Below are 16668 nucleotides of genomic sequence, written 5' to 3'. Positions count from 1 at the left end.
TCAAAAGGCGTGCCATCAAAAGGCGTGCCCAATCCATAAAAAGGCGTGCCATCAAAAGTCGTGCCATCAAAAGGCGCGCCCATGTTGTCGTCGAGCGCCGAGCGGCGCATGATGCGCGTGTCTGCCTTGGCTATTTAACCAAGGTTGAGGCGGAGGCTGTGCAAACCAGTCTGAAACCGCCGAACATTTGCATTCTGAAATACTCTGTAAACACTCTGTAACCAATCTGAAACACTCAGCAACCCATAACATGGCCTCTTCTTCCCGTTCAGCTACCCAGAACATGGCCTCTTCTTCCCATGGTCTGCTCACTCTCTTTCCCGACCTCAACGAGTCCACAAGAGAGATAACTGGTGCAGTGGCCCGTGAACCTCAACCAAACACCTCTGGTTTTGCTCCGTTGAACTTTCCGATGCGGTCGGTGGAGCAAAAAATGGCAGTGCAAACGGATATTGAGGCCAATCAGTATACACTGAAGTCATGTGTGGAGACGATGACGGCAGTCACAAACTTGTCGCACCGGCTTCAGAGTAGGACAAATGAGGTGCAGCAGTTAAACGCCCAACTGGCTCTGCTCCAACGCATGTATAAGGATGCGCGAGCAGAGATATGTGTGCTAAAAGCGGAAAACAAGGAGCTGAAGCGGAAGGCCACCGTTATGTTCCGATTTGGAGGTCCGCCATATGCGGCAGTGGAGGAGCAGGGAGTAGTGATCGTGCCCAGTGGAGGGGGAAACACGGAGGCAACACAGGCAAGGGCCGCGCAGGACGGAGGCAAGAAGAAGAGACCGGCGGAATAGGCGAAGAAGTGAGGTCGATGGGTGGCCGTCTGCAGCAAAGAAAACAAATCTTTTGGTGTTGTGTTTTGGTTTGTTTTTTTTTTTTTTTTTTTGTGTGTGGAGAATGGTGAGTGGGGTAAATCCCTGATATGAATAAAGCAAGTGTGTTGTGCAAACTCGAAAGGTAGGTGTGGTAATGCAGAAAAATCAACTAGAATGAATGTAGTTTTTTTTTTTTTTTTTTTTTTTGAAAATAATAATAAGAATAAGATTAAAATGAAGTGTTGGAATCCAGTGGAATCAATGAAGGCTAGTATAAGATATTTGAGTGGGGAAAAGAATGATGGATATGTTGATTATATAATAAAAGTGGGTATTTAAAAAAGATTAAAAGTGATTTGAAAAAATAAAAAAATAAAAAAATAAATAAAAATAATTGATTTGGAAATCAAAGTGGAGGAGAGAGAGGAACAAACCCATGTGATAAAGTGAAGAGAGAGAGAAGGTGAGAATGGAGAGCATAATAATGAGTCTAGGGTCTGTCGGGTCCATGAGAGGTGGTGTATTATTTTATGAGAGAGTGAGAGGAAGTGATAAGAAAAACAATGTGTTTATCTGTGTATGATAGGAGAGGGAGAGTGGGTATTCAATTCTGGCAAAAGGAAGAGAGAGAGAGATTGGGTGTCTTGATTGCCTCAGATCAGGTCATTGATTAAAATGAGGTCCCAGTTGTGGTGGACCAGTGTGTTTGCACCAAATGCTGTTCCTTTCCAAACACGGCCAGTCACCAACTGGAAAGGCCGAGTGGATATCTCTTGACCGGAAGCAGCAACACCCACAATAACAGAGGTACCCCATCCCTTGTGACAGCACTTCCAAAGCAGCTCTCATTACAGAGACATTCCCAATGCACTCAAAACTATAGTCAACACCACCATCTGTAAGATCAACAATAACCTGCTGTATTGGTTTGTCATGGTCCTTTGGATTTACGAATTCAGTGACCCCGAAATTCTTTGCTATATCAAACTTGTTGCTGTCAATATCGACACCAATAATTCGCGAAGCACCAGCTGATTTCGCGCCCTCTGCCACTGCAAGGCCAACAGTCCCAAGGCCAAAAACAGCAACAATGGAACCTGGTTCTACTTTTGCTGTGTTCCAAACTGCTCCAAGACCAGTGGAAACACCACAACCAAGAAGGCACACTTTCTCCAAGGGGGCATTTAGATCAATCTTTGCAACACTAACATCATGGACAACAGTGTACTGACTAAATGTCGAAGTTCCCATAAAATGATAAATGGGAGTTCCATTGACGGAGAAACGACTCTTACGGTCAGTCATCATGACTCCAACTCCAGTGGCAGCCCTAACTTTGCCACATAAATTTGTCTTCCCTGATTTGCAAAACTTGCATTCCCTACATTCTGCCTGGTAACAAGGTATGACATGGTCTCCAGGCTTAACTTCAGTTACACCGTTGCCAACACTCTCTACAATCCCAGCAGCTTCATGACCAAGAATACATGGAAAAAGACCTTCAGGATCCTTTCCGCTACAAGTATAAGCATCAGTATGGCAGAGAGCAGTGAACAGGATTTGGATTCGAACTTCGCCGGCTTGCGGCGGAGCCACCTGAACGTCTTCGATCGACAACGGCTTGTTCGCTTCCCAAGCAATCGCAGCTTTGCAGGTGATGACCTGACCTTGAGTAGCCATGGATATGAGATGAGGCCCAAATCGGATAGCAGAGATAGAGAGAGAGTGAGAGAGAGAAATACAATCATTTCTCTTTATACATTAAATTTCTACATGGTATCAGAGCAAGTTTAAAAGATCTTGGTGTTCTTCGCCTTCCGGCGGGCGGCAACCTTGCCTTGACCGCCCGCCGGAGCTCAACCAATTCAAACCTCCCTCTCCCTCTCGGCACCTCACTTTCTCTCTCTCACTCTCTCTCTATCTCTGCTATCCGATTTGGGCCTCATCTCATATCCATGGCTACTCAAGGTCAGTATGGCAGAGAGCAGTGAACAGGATCTGGATTCGAACTTCGCCGGCTTGCGGCGGAGCCACCTGAACGTCTTCGATCGACAACGGCTTGTTCGCTTCCCAAGCAATCGCAGCTTTGCAGGTGATGACCTGAGGAGAGGGAGAACAATTACAAACCGAAAGTAGAAACACAAACCAAACAACATCATTAAAGGTATATTATTAAAGGTTTGACAGCTAATATATATACTAATATATACTAACATTTATGTTTTTTGTTCTCTTTTTTTTTCTGTGTCTCTCTTTTTTTTTGTTCTCATTTTGTTCTCTTTTTTCTATAAAAATAATCAAACTCTTTGCTGTTTTTTGTTCTCTCTTCTTTTTTTTTTGTTCTCATTTTGTTCTCTATATATTAATTGTTCTCATTTTTTTTTCTGTAAAATACATATTTTGTTCTCGTTAAAATATATATCAGGACACCAACTTATGCACTTGTGTATTCAACTATCTTCCTTTATGCTCCTCCAGTCTCCTATTTATGCACTTGTGTATTCAACTCTCTTCCTTCATGCACTGCTGTTCTTCTTTATTTATTTTTCCTTCGGCGACCATGATGACTTTATTTAGTCTTTTATTTGTTCTTCCTTTATTTAGTTTGGCTTGTTTTCATTAAGAAACAATGACAATGGTGTGCAAGTGTTAGTATTTGTTTTTATTATGTTTTTGACTTCTTTTTTTGGAAAAATATGTTTGAATGGTACCTTGAATTGTTATATTTCTTTTTTTGGGGCTTATTCTATATATATTTTGATAGTATTACTTAGTCATATAAAAATTATTGCATTTTTTTATCATTTTAGTAGGATCTTACGATCCTCGATCCGATCCGACAGACCCCCAAAACGATCCTATGTAGGATCCCGATCTTAACAACCTTGAGTTGAATCACCAGAATGAACAAATAGGTATAGCACTGGAACAAAATCAACAATGGCGAGGTTGTGAGCAAGGAGGAGCATATTGTCAAGGAGATTTTTAATTTTTATTCAAATCTATATTCTGATGGGGGTGTGGATCGTCCAAGGATCGAAGGCATTAATTGGGTTCTAGTGGAGTTAGCAACAACTAGTTGGCTTGAAAGGCCCTTTGATGAAGATGAGGTGAGACAGGCTATATTGGAGTGTGAGAGAGATAAGGCTCCAAGCCCGAATGGTTTTTCAATGGCTGCATTTCAAGATTGTTGGGATATTGTCATAGGGGATCTTTTGAGAGTGTTTGGTGAGTTCTTTGAGAGTGGTAAGGTTAATTTGTGCACCAATGCATCCTTCATTTGTCTAATTCCCCAGAAGGAGAAGTCGGTCAAGATTGGGTATTTTAGACCCATTAGCTTAATTACATCTCTCTATAAGATTTTAGCGAATGTGCTTTCTAGGAGAATTAGAGCTGTCCTTGGGGAAACTATTTCTTCGGCACAAGGTGCATTCAGGGATGACATATATTGGATGTAGTCTTAGTGGCTAACGAGGTTGTGGAGGAGTATAGGGGACTACGTAAGGAAGGTGTTGTCTTTAAGGTGGGCTTTGAGAAGGCATATTGGGCTTTGTGGATTTTGTTTTGAAAAGGAAGGGTTTTGGAGTTAGGTGGAGAATGTGGATTTGGGGGTGCTTGTCGTCATGCAATATGTCGATCATTGTGAATGGCAAGGTTGGAGATTCTTTTCAAGCATCTAGGGGTCTAAGGCAGGGTGATCCTTTATCACCATTTTTGTTTATTTTAGTTGCTGATGTGTTAGGTAGGATTATTGATTTAGCTAAAGAAAAGGGTGTCATTGAAGGGTTTGTGGTGGGAAGGGATAGGATTGGAGTTACTCAATTTGCGGATGATACTATATTCTTCTCATCAAAGGAGGAAAATAGGGTGGGGAGTTTGCTAAAGATTCTGAGAATTTTTGAAATTGTGTCAGGCCTCGAGATCAATCTTAGCAAAAGCAGTGTTGTAGGTATTAACTTGGAAGATAACTATATGCATAGGGTGGCGGATATGTTGGGATGTTCCATGGATTCCTTTCCTCTCAAATACTTGGGGCTTCCATTGGGAGGAGATCCTAGATTGGCTTCCTTTTAGGAACCTGTTCTTGTCAAAATTGGGAAAAGATTGGAGGGATGGAAGCGACCTTTGTTTTCTAAGGGGGGGGAGATATACTTTGGTACAATCCGTATTAGGATTTGTTCCTATTTATTTCCTGTCCCTTTTCAAAATTCCGGTTAGCATTGTAAAGAAAATTGAGAAATTGATGAGAGATTTTCTTTGGAAAGGGTGTGAAGAAGGCAAAGGGGTTCGTTTGGTTAGGTGGGAGACTGTTTCTCTTCCTAGGTAAAAAGGTGGCTTGGTTATCAAGAATACTGTTGCTAGGAATATTGCTCTCTTGGGCAAGTGGTTATGGAGATTTTCTATTGAAAGTGAATTGCTATGGTATTCAGTTGTTAAAAGCAAGTATGGAGTTCAACCCAATGGTAGAGATTCTAATGTGGTTAATAGAGGCAATTGTCATTCACCGTGGAAATCAATTTCTTGTTTGTATCCACTTGTATCTAACTTCTTTTCATTGAGAATGGGGAATGGGGTGACCATCCTTTTTTAGGAGCATGTTTGGTTAGGGGATATCTCATTTGATAGATCTTTTCCTTTTCTTTACCGGTTGGTTCGTTCTCGAAATATTTCAATAACGTCGGTGGCATGCTCTTCTATGGCACCCATCTCTTGGAATTTTGATCTCATTAGAAACTTGAATAATGGGGAGGCAGTGGAGTTGACATCTTTGTTGGTGGTGCTCGAGGGGGTCTTTCTTTCTTCCTCTTGTTATATTAGGGTGTGGAATCTTGTTTCCTCAGGGGTATTTTCATGTAAATCCTTTTTTGATAAGCTCATTGATAATCTCTCTGTTCCCTTGTTTCCTTCTCATAAGAAAATTTGGAAAGCGGTTGTCCCTCATAAATTGAAGTTTTTCATGTGATCTTTAGCTCAAAAGGGTGTCACAACTAATGATGTTTTCCAAAGGAAAAGTCCTAATCACTCTCTTTGCCCTCAATGGTGTGTGATGTGCAAGAGAAACTTGGAGGTAGCGGATCATCTATTCCTTCATTGCCCGGTGGCTTGTGTATTATGGCAGCGTCTTTTCGGCTTATGTGATGAGCAGTGTGAGTTGCTCTGCGGGACTGCATTCAAATGCTTCTTATTAGGTTTAATGGGTTTGGGAGAACCAAGAGAGCCAAAACAATGTGGACAAGCATTGTTTTTTCTATTTTCTGGGCTATATGGTCGGAGAGAAATGCTAGAATCTTTGATGGCAAGGAAGCAAGTGTAGAGGCTTTGTGGGATAGGGCGGAATATTTGGCTTCATTTTGAGTATTTGTATCCCCTCCTTTTAAAGGAGTCCTTTTGTTCTTGATCTCTAGGGATTGGGCTGTTGTTTGTCATCCCTTTTGTGCTTTTGTTTTGCTCTTTCTCTTTCTCTTTCTTTGTATGAGGACTTCTTGTCCTCTTTCACTTTCCTTTTTTAATGAAATTTTGTTGATGCTCAAAAAACATAAAATAAAATATAAAAAAAAATGAACAGAATCACTCAAAAATCCAACAAAACAGCAAGGCCAACTCAGAAACAGCCCTCTAGGGTAATTTCGGCTCCCATAGAGATGATTACAAGAAGAATAAACTTCAGGTAATGGGCTATATCATAGATTGAAGAAAACACCACCAAAAACTCGAAAAACATTCGAAAATTGAAAACTCACATCAAATGGTCCCAAAAAATTCCACAAAAATCATCATCATCTTCAAAGGGAGAAAACGACCTTAGGAGGCCAATTTGGTTTGTACAAATTGTGATGTCATGATGACGTCATCGTACGGAGGATGACGTCAGCACATCGTTGTCACCTCAGAATAATCCCGAGAGTCTAATGAACACTTGATAGGGTAGAATCGATGCTTTGATACCTAGTAAGAAAGTAAAAATATGTAAAAGTATGATTTGGGTTAGAGAGAGAGAGGAGAAGAAAAGAAGACTGCGTTATATTGAATATATATTTTTAGCTTCTTAAAATAAACCTAAAACCATCAGCACATGTTTATAAAACATATCACCTAACAACATGATCATAGTACCCTCAACTTTACACAAAAATGACAGAACATCGAACATATAACAATTCTAACGAGTACCATTTTATCTCACATACTTGATTAAGAATATAAAAATATGATGTTTTTTTGCCAATTCCGCGTACCCTAAAAATTATGGTTTGATGAGTCCGACCTCTACATACACACCCATATCCGAGTCCATGTAACATAGGTTGTAGCCTGAGTGGCTAACCCTTTGGTCACTAAGTCTCTCCTAAGAAGAGGTCTTGGGTTCTACTTTTAGGAGTGGAATGGGGGGCAAGACTTTGTTTGCAAAGAGAGGGTGAGAATTCGACTCTACCCTGGTACTAATCTAACAACTTACCACTGACTTTTGCTAAGCAAAAGAAAAAGATGGTTAAGTTGCGAAATGCATAGGTTGGATGGCCACCCGGACAACCGGCCTCCTCAAGGCCAAAAACCAGAGACAGAGAGTTGCATCCGTTGTCGAAACATTCACCATCGGTCGATCCGCCCAGCCCAAAAATGTCAAATTGCTACTCCTACAACAAGAAGTCCAAATTAAACTAACAAAATCCAATATAATAACCATACAAGTAAAGGTCCGAAACGATATGAATGCTACATACACACAGATACCAAATAACATAATCCAGTCAGCTTTAAGACCCGAGTTTGTGTTTCTATTTTTTGTTTTATTTGGTTTCTCTTCAAAACCCTCCGTAGCCATTTGGGGTTTTGGTTTCCCCCTTTCAATTCATTGATAATATACAAGACTACAAGGGCCAAGTGAAATGTCAAAAATCATAGCCCTAAAAAATCTTCTAATAGAAATTGCCACCCTAAACAATTTTGGCTTGTACTTGTGATAAAGAAATTGCAAGAATTTGTGATAAACACAAACAGAACATTTCTATTGAGTTTTAGCCTAGAGCTATGAAGCATGGATACTTCTAAAAGGAAGTCATATCCTTATTGGATATCGATACTTCTCGGATACTCATGGATACGTATTCGATACTTCCTAAATGTATCAAATACTTGATGTTAATTTTGATAAGTATTGGATACTTTTTGAACACTTGAGTCTTTTTTTATTTCTTACCGAAGAAGAAAATAGTGAGATTAAAGTAGTATTCTACTTTTTCAGATTTTATCAAATTAAGTATCCTTGGGGAAAAAAAATAAAAAAACATACTTTTGGCTCTTAAACTAGTATATAATTTCCTAAATATTGGTTTCTCACTATTCTTTGAGTTCATGTATAATATAATATTAAAATAATAATAAAAAATTCAATGTATCATAGTTGTACCTGTATCTATTTTTTTGGATTTTGTCTTATTGTTGTATGTGTATCATATCATATCCGTGCCCATACTTCATACGCATGGAGGATCGAAAACAATACAAAGAAGGCATAGCAGTCAACGTTATTATCTGCCTAATTAGGGAGACTGTCAGCTGTTATTGTCATCCTCTAGGAATAATGATTTCATATTCTGAGATACTCTGGTGTGTTTATGTTTGTGTTCTCTGTAGTAAGAACCATCATTTTTCCTATAAATTATAAAGCTTCAAGATCTTTTGTGGGGATGTTTATTAAAGTCATCCATGATCGTGTTAACTGTTTTAGGTTTTGATCTTTCTTTCCAACTATATTTCAGATGCTCATTGACTCTGGATGTGCAGGCTCTAGGTTACAAACTCAAGTCTAAATCATTGGAGGAAGTACTGAAGTCAAGCCTCAAGATGGAGGCCAAACTAATTGGACATGATGAAGCATCAATAGATGTCACTGCTCCAGATGCTATTCCGTTGGATAACTTGAAGTTGCAGGAATCATCTAGAAGTCAATGTAACCTGAAAGTGCATCCCGTTAGTCAGGAGCCTAAGAAGACTTTCCACCCCAGGATCAGATCCATAACAGAGCCTCAACCTTCACTTGAGGCACAGGGACCACAGTCTACTGCAGGCGGTGATCATAATCTCGTAGGTGGTTCATGCAAGAAATCAGCAAAGTCACGTTTACACGAAATTTGTGCTGCTAACTGCTGGAAACCTCCGTCATTTAAATGTTGCAAAGAGATAGGACCAAGTCACTTAAAAGAGTAAGTTCATAGTATTGGATTTACTTCTTAGTGTTGAAGAAATTATTATTGTAGGTAAATTTTACTTAAAATATGGGATACTTTCACCATAACTTTAACTCCTTGTGGGTAACTATATTGCCCTGGCTACTTGGTGAGCCCTATGGGCGCCATGTCATTGCAATCTTGACATCGTCATCTCCACATAGCAGTCTTACCAAGGCACCATGATGTCCCCAAGTGGACTATTTGAAAGCACATAGTATGGCTACTTGGCCCATTAGGACACTTGATGCCCTTTTTGCAAGCCAAAGTGCCAAGTGAATGAGTCAAAATGTAAAGAGCTTGAGGCTTGGTTCACAACACTACCCAGCTGAGCTAAGCTTGCCTACTCGACCATGACCATTCATTGCCTAGTATGCTTATTTCTCCCCTATGCACTTTCCCTCTTAGCTGGGATTACTCGCTACTATCATGGCCATCACTTGACATCTTAGACTGGAAGCAGGGCATAGGCATCCACCACTCTGGATCGCTGGAATATTGACGATTAGAGATTAGGATCGAGGGCTTATCAAAGTTGCTTGGATCTCTTCTCTTTGGGGAGCAGCTCCTCCTTGACTAGTTTTAGAGAGAGAAAGAGAGAGGGGCATTGACCCATCACATGACACCTTGAAAGGGGATCATGCCTAATTCTGCAGCTTTTCTATGATACAGCCTCCGAAGTATGAATCATGGGACTCGATGACAAGTCTGATGCATTCACAATAAATTTTATTCGCACACCACAATAACTCTCAGCACACACCATTTGTGTTGTTTGGATATAAACTATTGAACAAAAGTCAAATGTTCGGATATAAATTTCTAAACGGAAAACAGTTGTTCGTATATCAACTATTAAGAGGAATGTATATCTGAACAATTCATTTTTGTTTTGAAATTTATGTCCAAACAGTTGACTTTTGTCTTCAAATTTATATCTGAACAACACAAATGGAGTGTACTAAGATTTTATGTGGCGTGTGAATAGAAGTACCTTGCTTTCACTTTGTTGAGCTAAGGAGAACTAACTACCTATACGTAGGTAAGCTGGCCGCCAACTGTTTTGGGCCATATATAAGTGAGTATCCATGCACATAGAACACAACTCTAGTTATAATCTTCCTCCACTCTGGTGATGAGGACCTCTCACTGTCACCCTCTCTCCCTCTAAGGCTACGTTTTTTCCCTTCACTGCCTTCGATGATTCTTGGCTATTGAAGCGTCCACCATCACAATTGATCCCCTTACTACCAAACACCTACACTCCCAAAAAAATTTCTCTACCATCGGAAAATGATTTAGTAGTGGAAAGCATTTTTTTACCTTGTAATATCTAATAATACAAACCAAATTCTAGGAAAGTGTGCTCAAAATGAATGAACTTCTTCTACACTGTTTTGTGTGTGAACAATTTTCATCTAGAAATTTTATTTTCCGGCCAGCTTCCACATTAAGCTTGTGTTTGGATCTTGGATTTGCGGAGAGATTTGTAGAGGAAACAGAAAAGACAAGGGAAAGGTGAATGAATTAGAAGCGGAATTTTTTTCAATTTTCCCTTTCTCATTTGTCTTCACAAATTCATCCGCCAATTTAAGATCCAAACACAACGTAAGCTAACTTTTATGTAATAGTTTTCACAATATGATGTAGTCTTAGTGATCTTAACCAAAGTTGCTTGACGGAACACCTGAATTAAGTCTTCTATTCATGAACTTATCGATGATACTCCAGGACTTATCCTCACTTATCTTCTGCAGATTCATTTTCAAGGTGTCTGTGGACATTGAAGAAGCCTCTGATGTGATTGCCGCTTTTGGAGCACCTCACTCAAGAAAGAAAGATGCAGCTGAGCATGCAGCTGAAGGGGCACTTTGGTACCTAAAGAATGCAGGGTACTTGCATGACTGAAATTGAGATCAATCTAAAAGATTTAAATAATCATTGCCCATACACAAATACATGTATTATTTACAAGCTGGTTAACACAGACTTGTAGGTAATAACTGTTATAGCAAAGACAGTTTATATGCATTTTAAATTATATGTATATGTCAGTTGTGGATTCGACCCTAAGGGCAGTCACTTTGTAGTTTGTGTAAATAATGACAGTTTTTGCTTGTAATCTACCCCTCCTAGACCTATATCAAATAGGTCTCTCTCTCTCTCTCTCTCTCTCTCTCTCTCTCTCTCATGCACATGTTGATTGTTAACAACTTCTGGCACCCATGCCACTGAGGGAAGGCATGGGGGATTATCATCTATATGAATGAGTGTTGGTTGTAATAAAAATGTAGAATTTGATGGCCATGGGATGTATGTTGTTTGAGCAGATGATTCTTTGAATGAAAAACTGAAATTCTTGGCTGTCTCCTAGCCATATAACTTTGTGCAGCTCATGTCATAGAGATGATCTCTTACCATTCAAGGTTGACAAAAAAAGGGTTTTTTTGTTTTTTTGGTCTTCTTATTGTTTCCTTGTAATTGACATTATCTGTACAATACATCACCATCGAATGTACAGACAGAAGAATGATGCTACTGATCTACAAGGACCTTATATATAATGTATATAAATATATATATATATATATTTGGTGTTTCTGTTTATTGTGTTATATGTCGAAATTTGTAAATTTTTTTTAATAGAATTCTTTATACGACCGTGGCAAATTAGTTTCTTATATGTCATCTGTCTGTTCGTGTCTAGGAAGATGTTATTGCAATTTCATTCTGGATGGAAATTTGTGTTAAAGAACTGTTTGGTTTAGTTCTCAAATTTTGTTTTCATGCTTTTTTTTTTTTTTGTGATTTTTTTTTTTTTTTTCATGTTTTAGTTAATTTTTATGTTTACTTTTAGATGCACTTAGTCTAGATGTATCAAAACAATTAAGTACATATGAAGAAATTTGGAAAAAAACTGAAATGCTAGGACCTGTTTGGTAATCGTTTGTGTTTGTTTTTTTTTTTTTTTTGGGTGTACTTTAACTTATTTCAGATTTATTCACGAAGACTTTACTTTCTAGGTCTATTTACTTTAGTTGTATATAAAAACTTTAATTAAAAAAAAAAAAAAGAGAGAGAGAGAGAAAGAAAGAAAGACAAAAATATGAAGAAAAAAAATCACTAATGAAAAGAAAAAAAAAACAGAATAAGTGTGTTTGGTTTCAGTTTTTTGAAAATTGAGTTTTTTATTTTTATTTTTTCTGTTTTTAGTTTATTTTAAAATTTTAAGCAATTTTTCTTACTTTTTTAGATGTATTTTACTTAGATGTATTTAAATAGTAAAATAATTTAAAAAATAATAATAAATACACAAAAATATGAAAAATGTATTAATTTTTTTTTTTTTTGTATTTTTGGTATTTAGTGAAATTTTTAAATATTTTTTTCACAAATATTATACTTTTTAAGGATATTTATGTTAGGTGTGTCTAAAAATTAAAAAAAATGCTTAAAATATTAAAAGAATTCATTGAAAACAAAAAAAAAATGAAAAATAAAAAAAGTAGAATTTTTTGAAAAATATTTTCTGAAAATTAAAACCAAACAAGCTAACTCTTGTTAAATTCAAATGGTAGCTTGTTTTTGTAAAGCGAACTAAATTATTTAAACTCAACTAGTGTTTCACTTGCTGCAAAATCATTTGAGATTGACTTGTTATGTGAAGTTTGAACTTAAGTTCATCAATTTTTTAAATTTGGCTTTTTTAACTTGATAAGTTTATATATATATATATATATATATATATATTAAGATTGTATTAAACTTGATTCATGATTGATTTGGTTGAAGTTTGACTCAAAATTGTTTTATTTATTTATTTATTTGGCTGTTCGTTTGGTGATGCAAAATGTGCATGCTTTAAGTCAGCATTTTACTTATTTATTTATTTATTTTAATGTAGGTATCTCCGACGTAACATAATCCAATTGAATCTGAACAATCTAGTATTTGGATTGTCGAGAACTAATTTCTAGAGGTTTTAAAGTTAACGACATGGAAAACCTCTAGTGGCACCATTGACAGACTCGAACTCGAAACCTTGAATCAAATTATCAAATTTTTACTGCGCAACTAACAACTTAGAGTTTTATTTTTCTCTTACTTAATCATACGAACAAGTAATACAGTTTTCTTTACTCAAAATTTCTTATCTTTTTTTCGCCAAAACTATCTATCCAAGTAGATTGTTAGAGACAGCGTGATTTTCAATAACAGTATTATGATTTATATTAATGTCGGTGATTTAGTAATATATCGATACAACAAGTTGAGTTTCTTTAAACATAGGCCTTACCCAATATGTAACTGGTAAACCAATCAAAAAATCCTATGACCCATAATCTCACCTAATGTTTATGACCCATCCAACCAGCCCAATCCAACAGAGAGTAGTAAAGGGGGGGATTTTATTTGCATTAAGAAGTCATTAAGTATGTCCAATTTCTCCGTACACTCTATTAAATTATTTAAGGTTATGTTTGCACCATAAATATTTTTCTGTCGATCGTGACCAAATCCAATTTTATTGATTGTGGTCTATTGATTGTAGTCAAATCTAATTTTATTGATTTTGGTTTGCCGATTATGGTTTGTCGATTCAGACTATAAATCATATTTTCATACTATAAATCCTAATTTGGAATGATGACAAAAGTTCGAAGGCAAGATGAAGTATAAGAAGATCTAAAGTATGGCATGAAAACATCTTGTAAAACACAATCACATGATGTTTCAATAAAGTGGATTTCCATGAAAGGAAGTGTCAAGAAAATAGATGAAATGATTTGGTTTTGTGAAGATGAAATATATTGACGTGAGAATGAAATTTTATATTTACAAGAAAAAATTTATTATCTTGATTGGCAAAAATTTCAAGCAATAGTGCCATTATCATATTATTTGAGATAAGAAACACAAAATCATTTTAATAAAGTGATTGGTCAACTAAATGATCAAATTGACCATTTTGAGATTGAAATTCATTAATGAATGGAAACATTGAAAATTCTTGCAAAAGTCAAAATTTATGGCTTTTCAATTGTTATTACTACGCCTTTAAGAGTTGTGAATGATGAAAAAGTTAATTCATCGATTGTTATGGGTGAAAAAGCGAAAGGCCATGAGAATAAAAATTCTATGGCAGGGGGGCAATTTCACAAGGACAAAATCTTTTATGGGTTTTCAAAAAATGTTTCTAACCCATTAATATGTGAAAGAAAAAAATCAGCCCTTTGTTGTAACTTGTAGTTCAGAGAGTGATGCAAACAATATGGTGAAAAGGTGTGATTTTAAGTCAACTATGGGTGAAAATTATGAACAATCAAATGTTCGTGAATTGAAATTTTTGACATTATTCAATATGTCAGCATATATGAGTTTTTATGGCCATCTACGAGTTTTGTTATCTCAAATCTCTTTTGGATATGTGGATCACACCAAAATTTGATTTTAGTAAAATAGTTAATGAACCAATGTTGTTTGGAAAATATGTCTAGAAATATTATATAAAGAATGACTCATAAAAAACTTCAACTGTTGGAATGTTTTCTTTATTGGGTTTCAAATCTTTAAAGTCAGGCTCCTGTTGATCATAGAAAAAGAAAAAAAAATGGTATTTCCACAAGTAGCCAGGTTTAAATTTTACGACTCTCCAAGAATTTGAGATTTCTTATTCTTAAAGAGTTGGGGACATTGTTTGCACCATAAATATTTTTTTTGTCGATTGTGAGCAAATCGAATTTTATTAATTGTGGCTTATTGGTTGTAGTTAAATCTAATTTTATTGATTCCGATTGGCTGATAATGATCTATCGATTCAAATTATAAATCATATTTTCAAGATTAATTATGACCACATTATTATTATTACTATTTTATTGTTATTGTTATTTTCAGTTTGTGCAGGCAGTGGTTGGAACATGGTGGCAAAGTGGGGCATAAATATTGGAGAAGTTATTCCCATAAAGTGTGGCACATGGTTGGAAACAAAACTGTCGAGGCAGTTACTTGTGATTTGTTTGAAGTTTACAACCTATAAAGAGGCCAAAGAAGACGGGAAGAGGGATCAAGAAATCATCAAACTCAGTAGTCTCTGATTTATTTTTAGGAGTAATTTACCTTAATTCTTAGGTATATATTATCATGGTTTTTAGGAGTAGCTTTCAACAATTTGTAACCTTATAAACATAGAATATTTCAATGAAGTTTTTCTATGTCTACTTTACTTTTTCAATTGTTATTGTTCCAAAAAAATCCTTATACTTTGAAGGTATTAGAACCTTTACACAGTCGTTTAATTTTTTATTTGGTTATTTGGTTAAAATTATTGTTAAGTCTCTATCGATGAAGGCTTAGCATAGTTTTTACTAACAAGTTATAATTTATTCTAAATATACCCTATAGTCTTTTTCAAATTACCCTTCAAGGTACATCCGAATAATAAACAAATCAAAAATCTCAAACTACATTACTTTGAAAACCTTTTCAAAAACCCTTAAACAAGTTTTTCATTACAGTTATTCATTTTGTTCATATACAAGAAAGGATGGCACCAGCAAAAGACAATGACGTCGGCAAACCCGAGAAAATAAAATCCAATGAAAGAGAAAAAAATTGAAAATGTGATAACCGCCATTGTTGAAAAATCATTATGGGTGTTCTTATGTAAGGCGTTGGGGGGAAGAGTTGTGGTCTTGTGGGGAGTATTTTGAGTGCAATGTTACCTTCCATGGTTATCTTTTTTGTTTTTCCTTTTTTTTTTTGTGTACCATGACATTTGACCTGTTAAAAATTCTCACAATTGATGTTGATGAAAATTGTGAGTTGAAAAAAAAAATTAAAACTTTGGAAAGAAAACGAAAAGAGTTGAATATGAAAAATATATATAAGTAGTTTGGGTGTAACCATGAAACAAAAAATAATATTTTATTTTATAGTTTAATGTGTATTATCCTTATTAGTAAATTTACATTAGGGTATAATAGAAATTAACATTTCAAAATTTTAGTTAGGCACACTAATTTATTATTTGGGTGCAAATAGAATTACCGGTATTAAAGTAAAACCCAAGTTCAATTAATTTTGTGCAACCTATTAGAGTATCTCCAGCAAGCATAGCTGAACTAGTTGTCCAAAATTTCACTTTACTACTTTAACTAGTCACTTTTTAAACATACATTCCAACAAACTCTCCACTTTAACTATATTCTTTTAAAATATTATTATTCTTAAACAATCTTCTTTTAAACATGTTTTGGACATCCTCCCAGTCATCTACCATCCACCAGGACATCTCTCGGTCATCCAATTATCTTAATTCTAATCTTTTGGTTTTATTTAGAATTATTTGATGCCTTAAAAGTACCGAAAGCATGCAACGAAGTAGGCAACCAAGGCAAAGCAACGGACTAGACAACTGAACCAGGGCTAGACAACAAAGTAGGAAAAGAGCTTTGGGTGGTCGACAAGGTGGTTGATCGGGTGATGATCGGGTGGTCAACCACTTGGTGGAAGTTTTGTTCACTTTAGTGCCAAAATGAGAAATGAGGGAAGGAAAAATTAATAAAAAATTAAAAGGCATATGAATAGTGCCTCGCTTGTCCTGGTGAGTAACTGTAA

At 36.2% G+C, this 16668-nt stretch overlaps 1 protein-coding gene and 1 pseudogene across 2 annotated transcripts in view; one reads left to right on the top strand and one right to left on the bottom strand.

Annotated features, from left to right (window-relative positions):
* Positions 1-11355, top strand: part of LOC114266517 (dicer-like protein 4) — a 130284-nt gene extending 118929 nt beyond the window's left edge. Inside the window, exons 23-24 of the mRNA XM_082925113.1 lie at positions 8606-9024; positions 10806-11355. Of these exons, the coding sequence (XP_082781239.1) occupies positions 8606-9024; positions 10806-10956 (570 nt within the window). The 3' untranslated portion in view covers positions 10957-11355. The remainder of the gene's footprint in view (positions 1-8605; positions 9025-10805) is intronic.
* On the bottom strand, positions 1412-2559 carry LOC114284287 (alcohol dehydrogenase class-3 pseudogene; annotated as a pseudogene). Its single transcript, XR_014366661.1, has one exon. The product of XR_014366661.1 is annotated as an alcohol dehydrogenase class-3 pseudogene (transcript).
* Positions 11356-16668: the final 5313 nt, after the last annotated feature.

This window comes from Camellia sinensis, chromosome 4, assembly GCF_055761805.1.
Source record: "Camellia sinensis isolate YWXY chromosome 4, ASM5576180v1, whole genome shotgun sequence".
NCBI lineage: Eukaryota > Viridiplantae > Streptophyta > Magnoliopsida > Ericales > Theaceae > Camellia > Camellia sinensis.
Note: the sequence above shows the minus strand (reverse complement) of the source record. Positions and strands in the feature narration are given on the sequence as shown.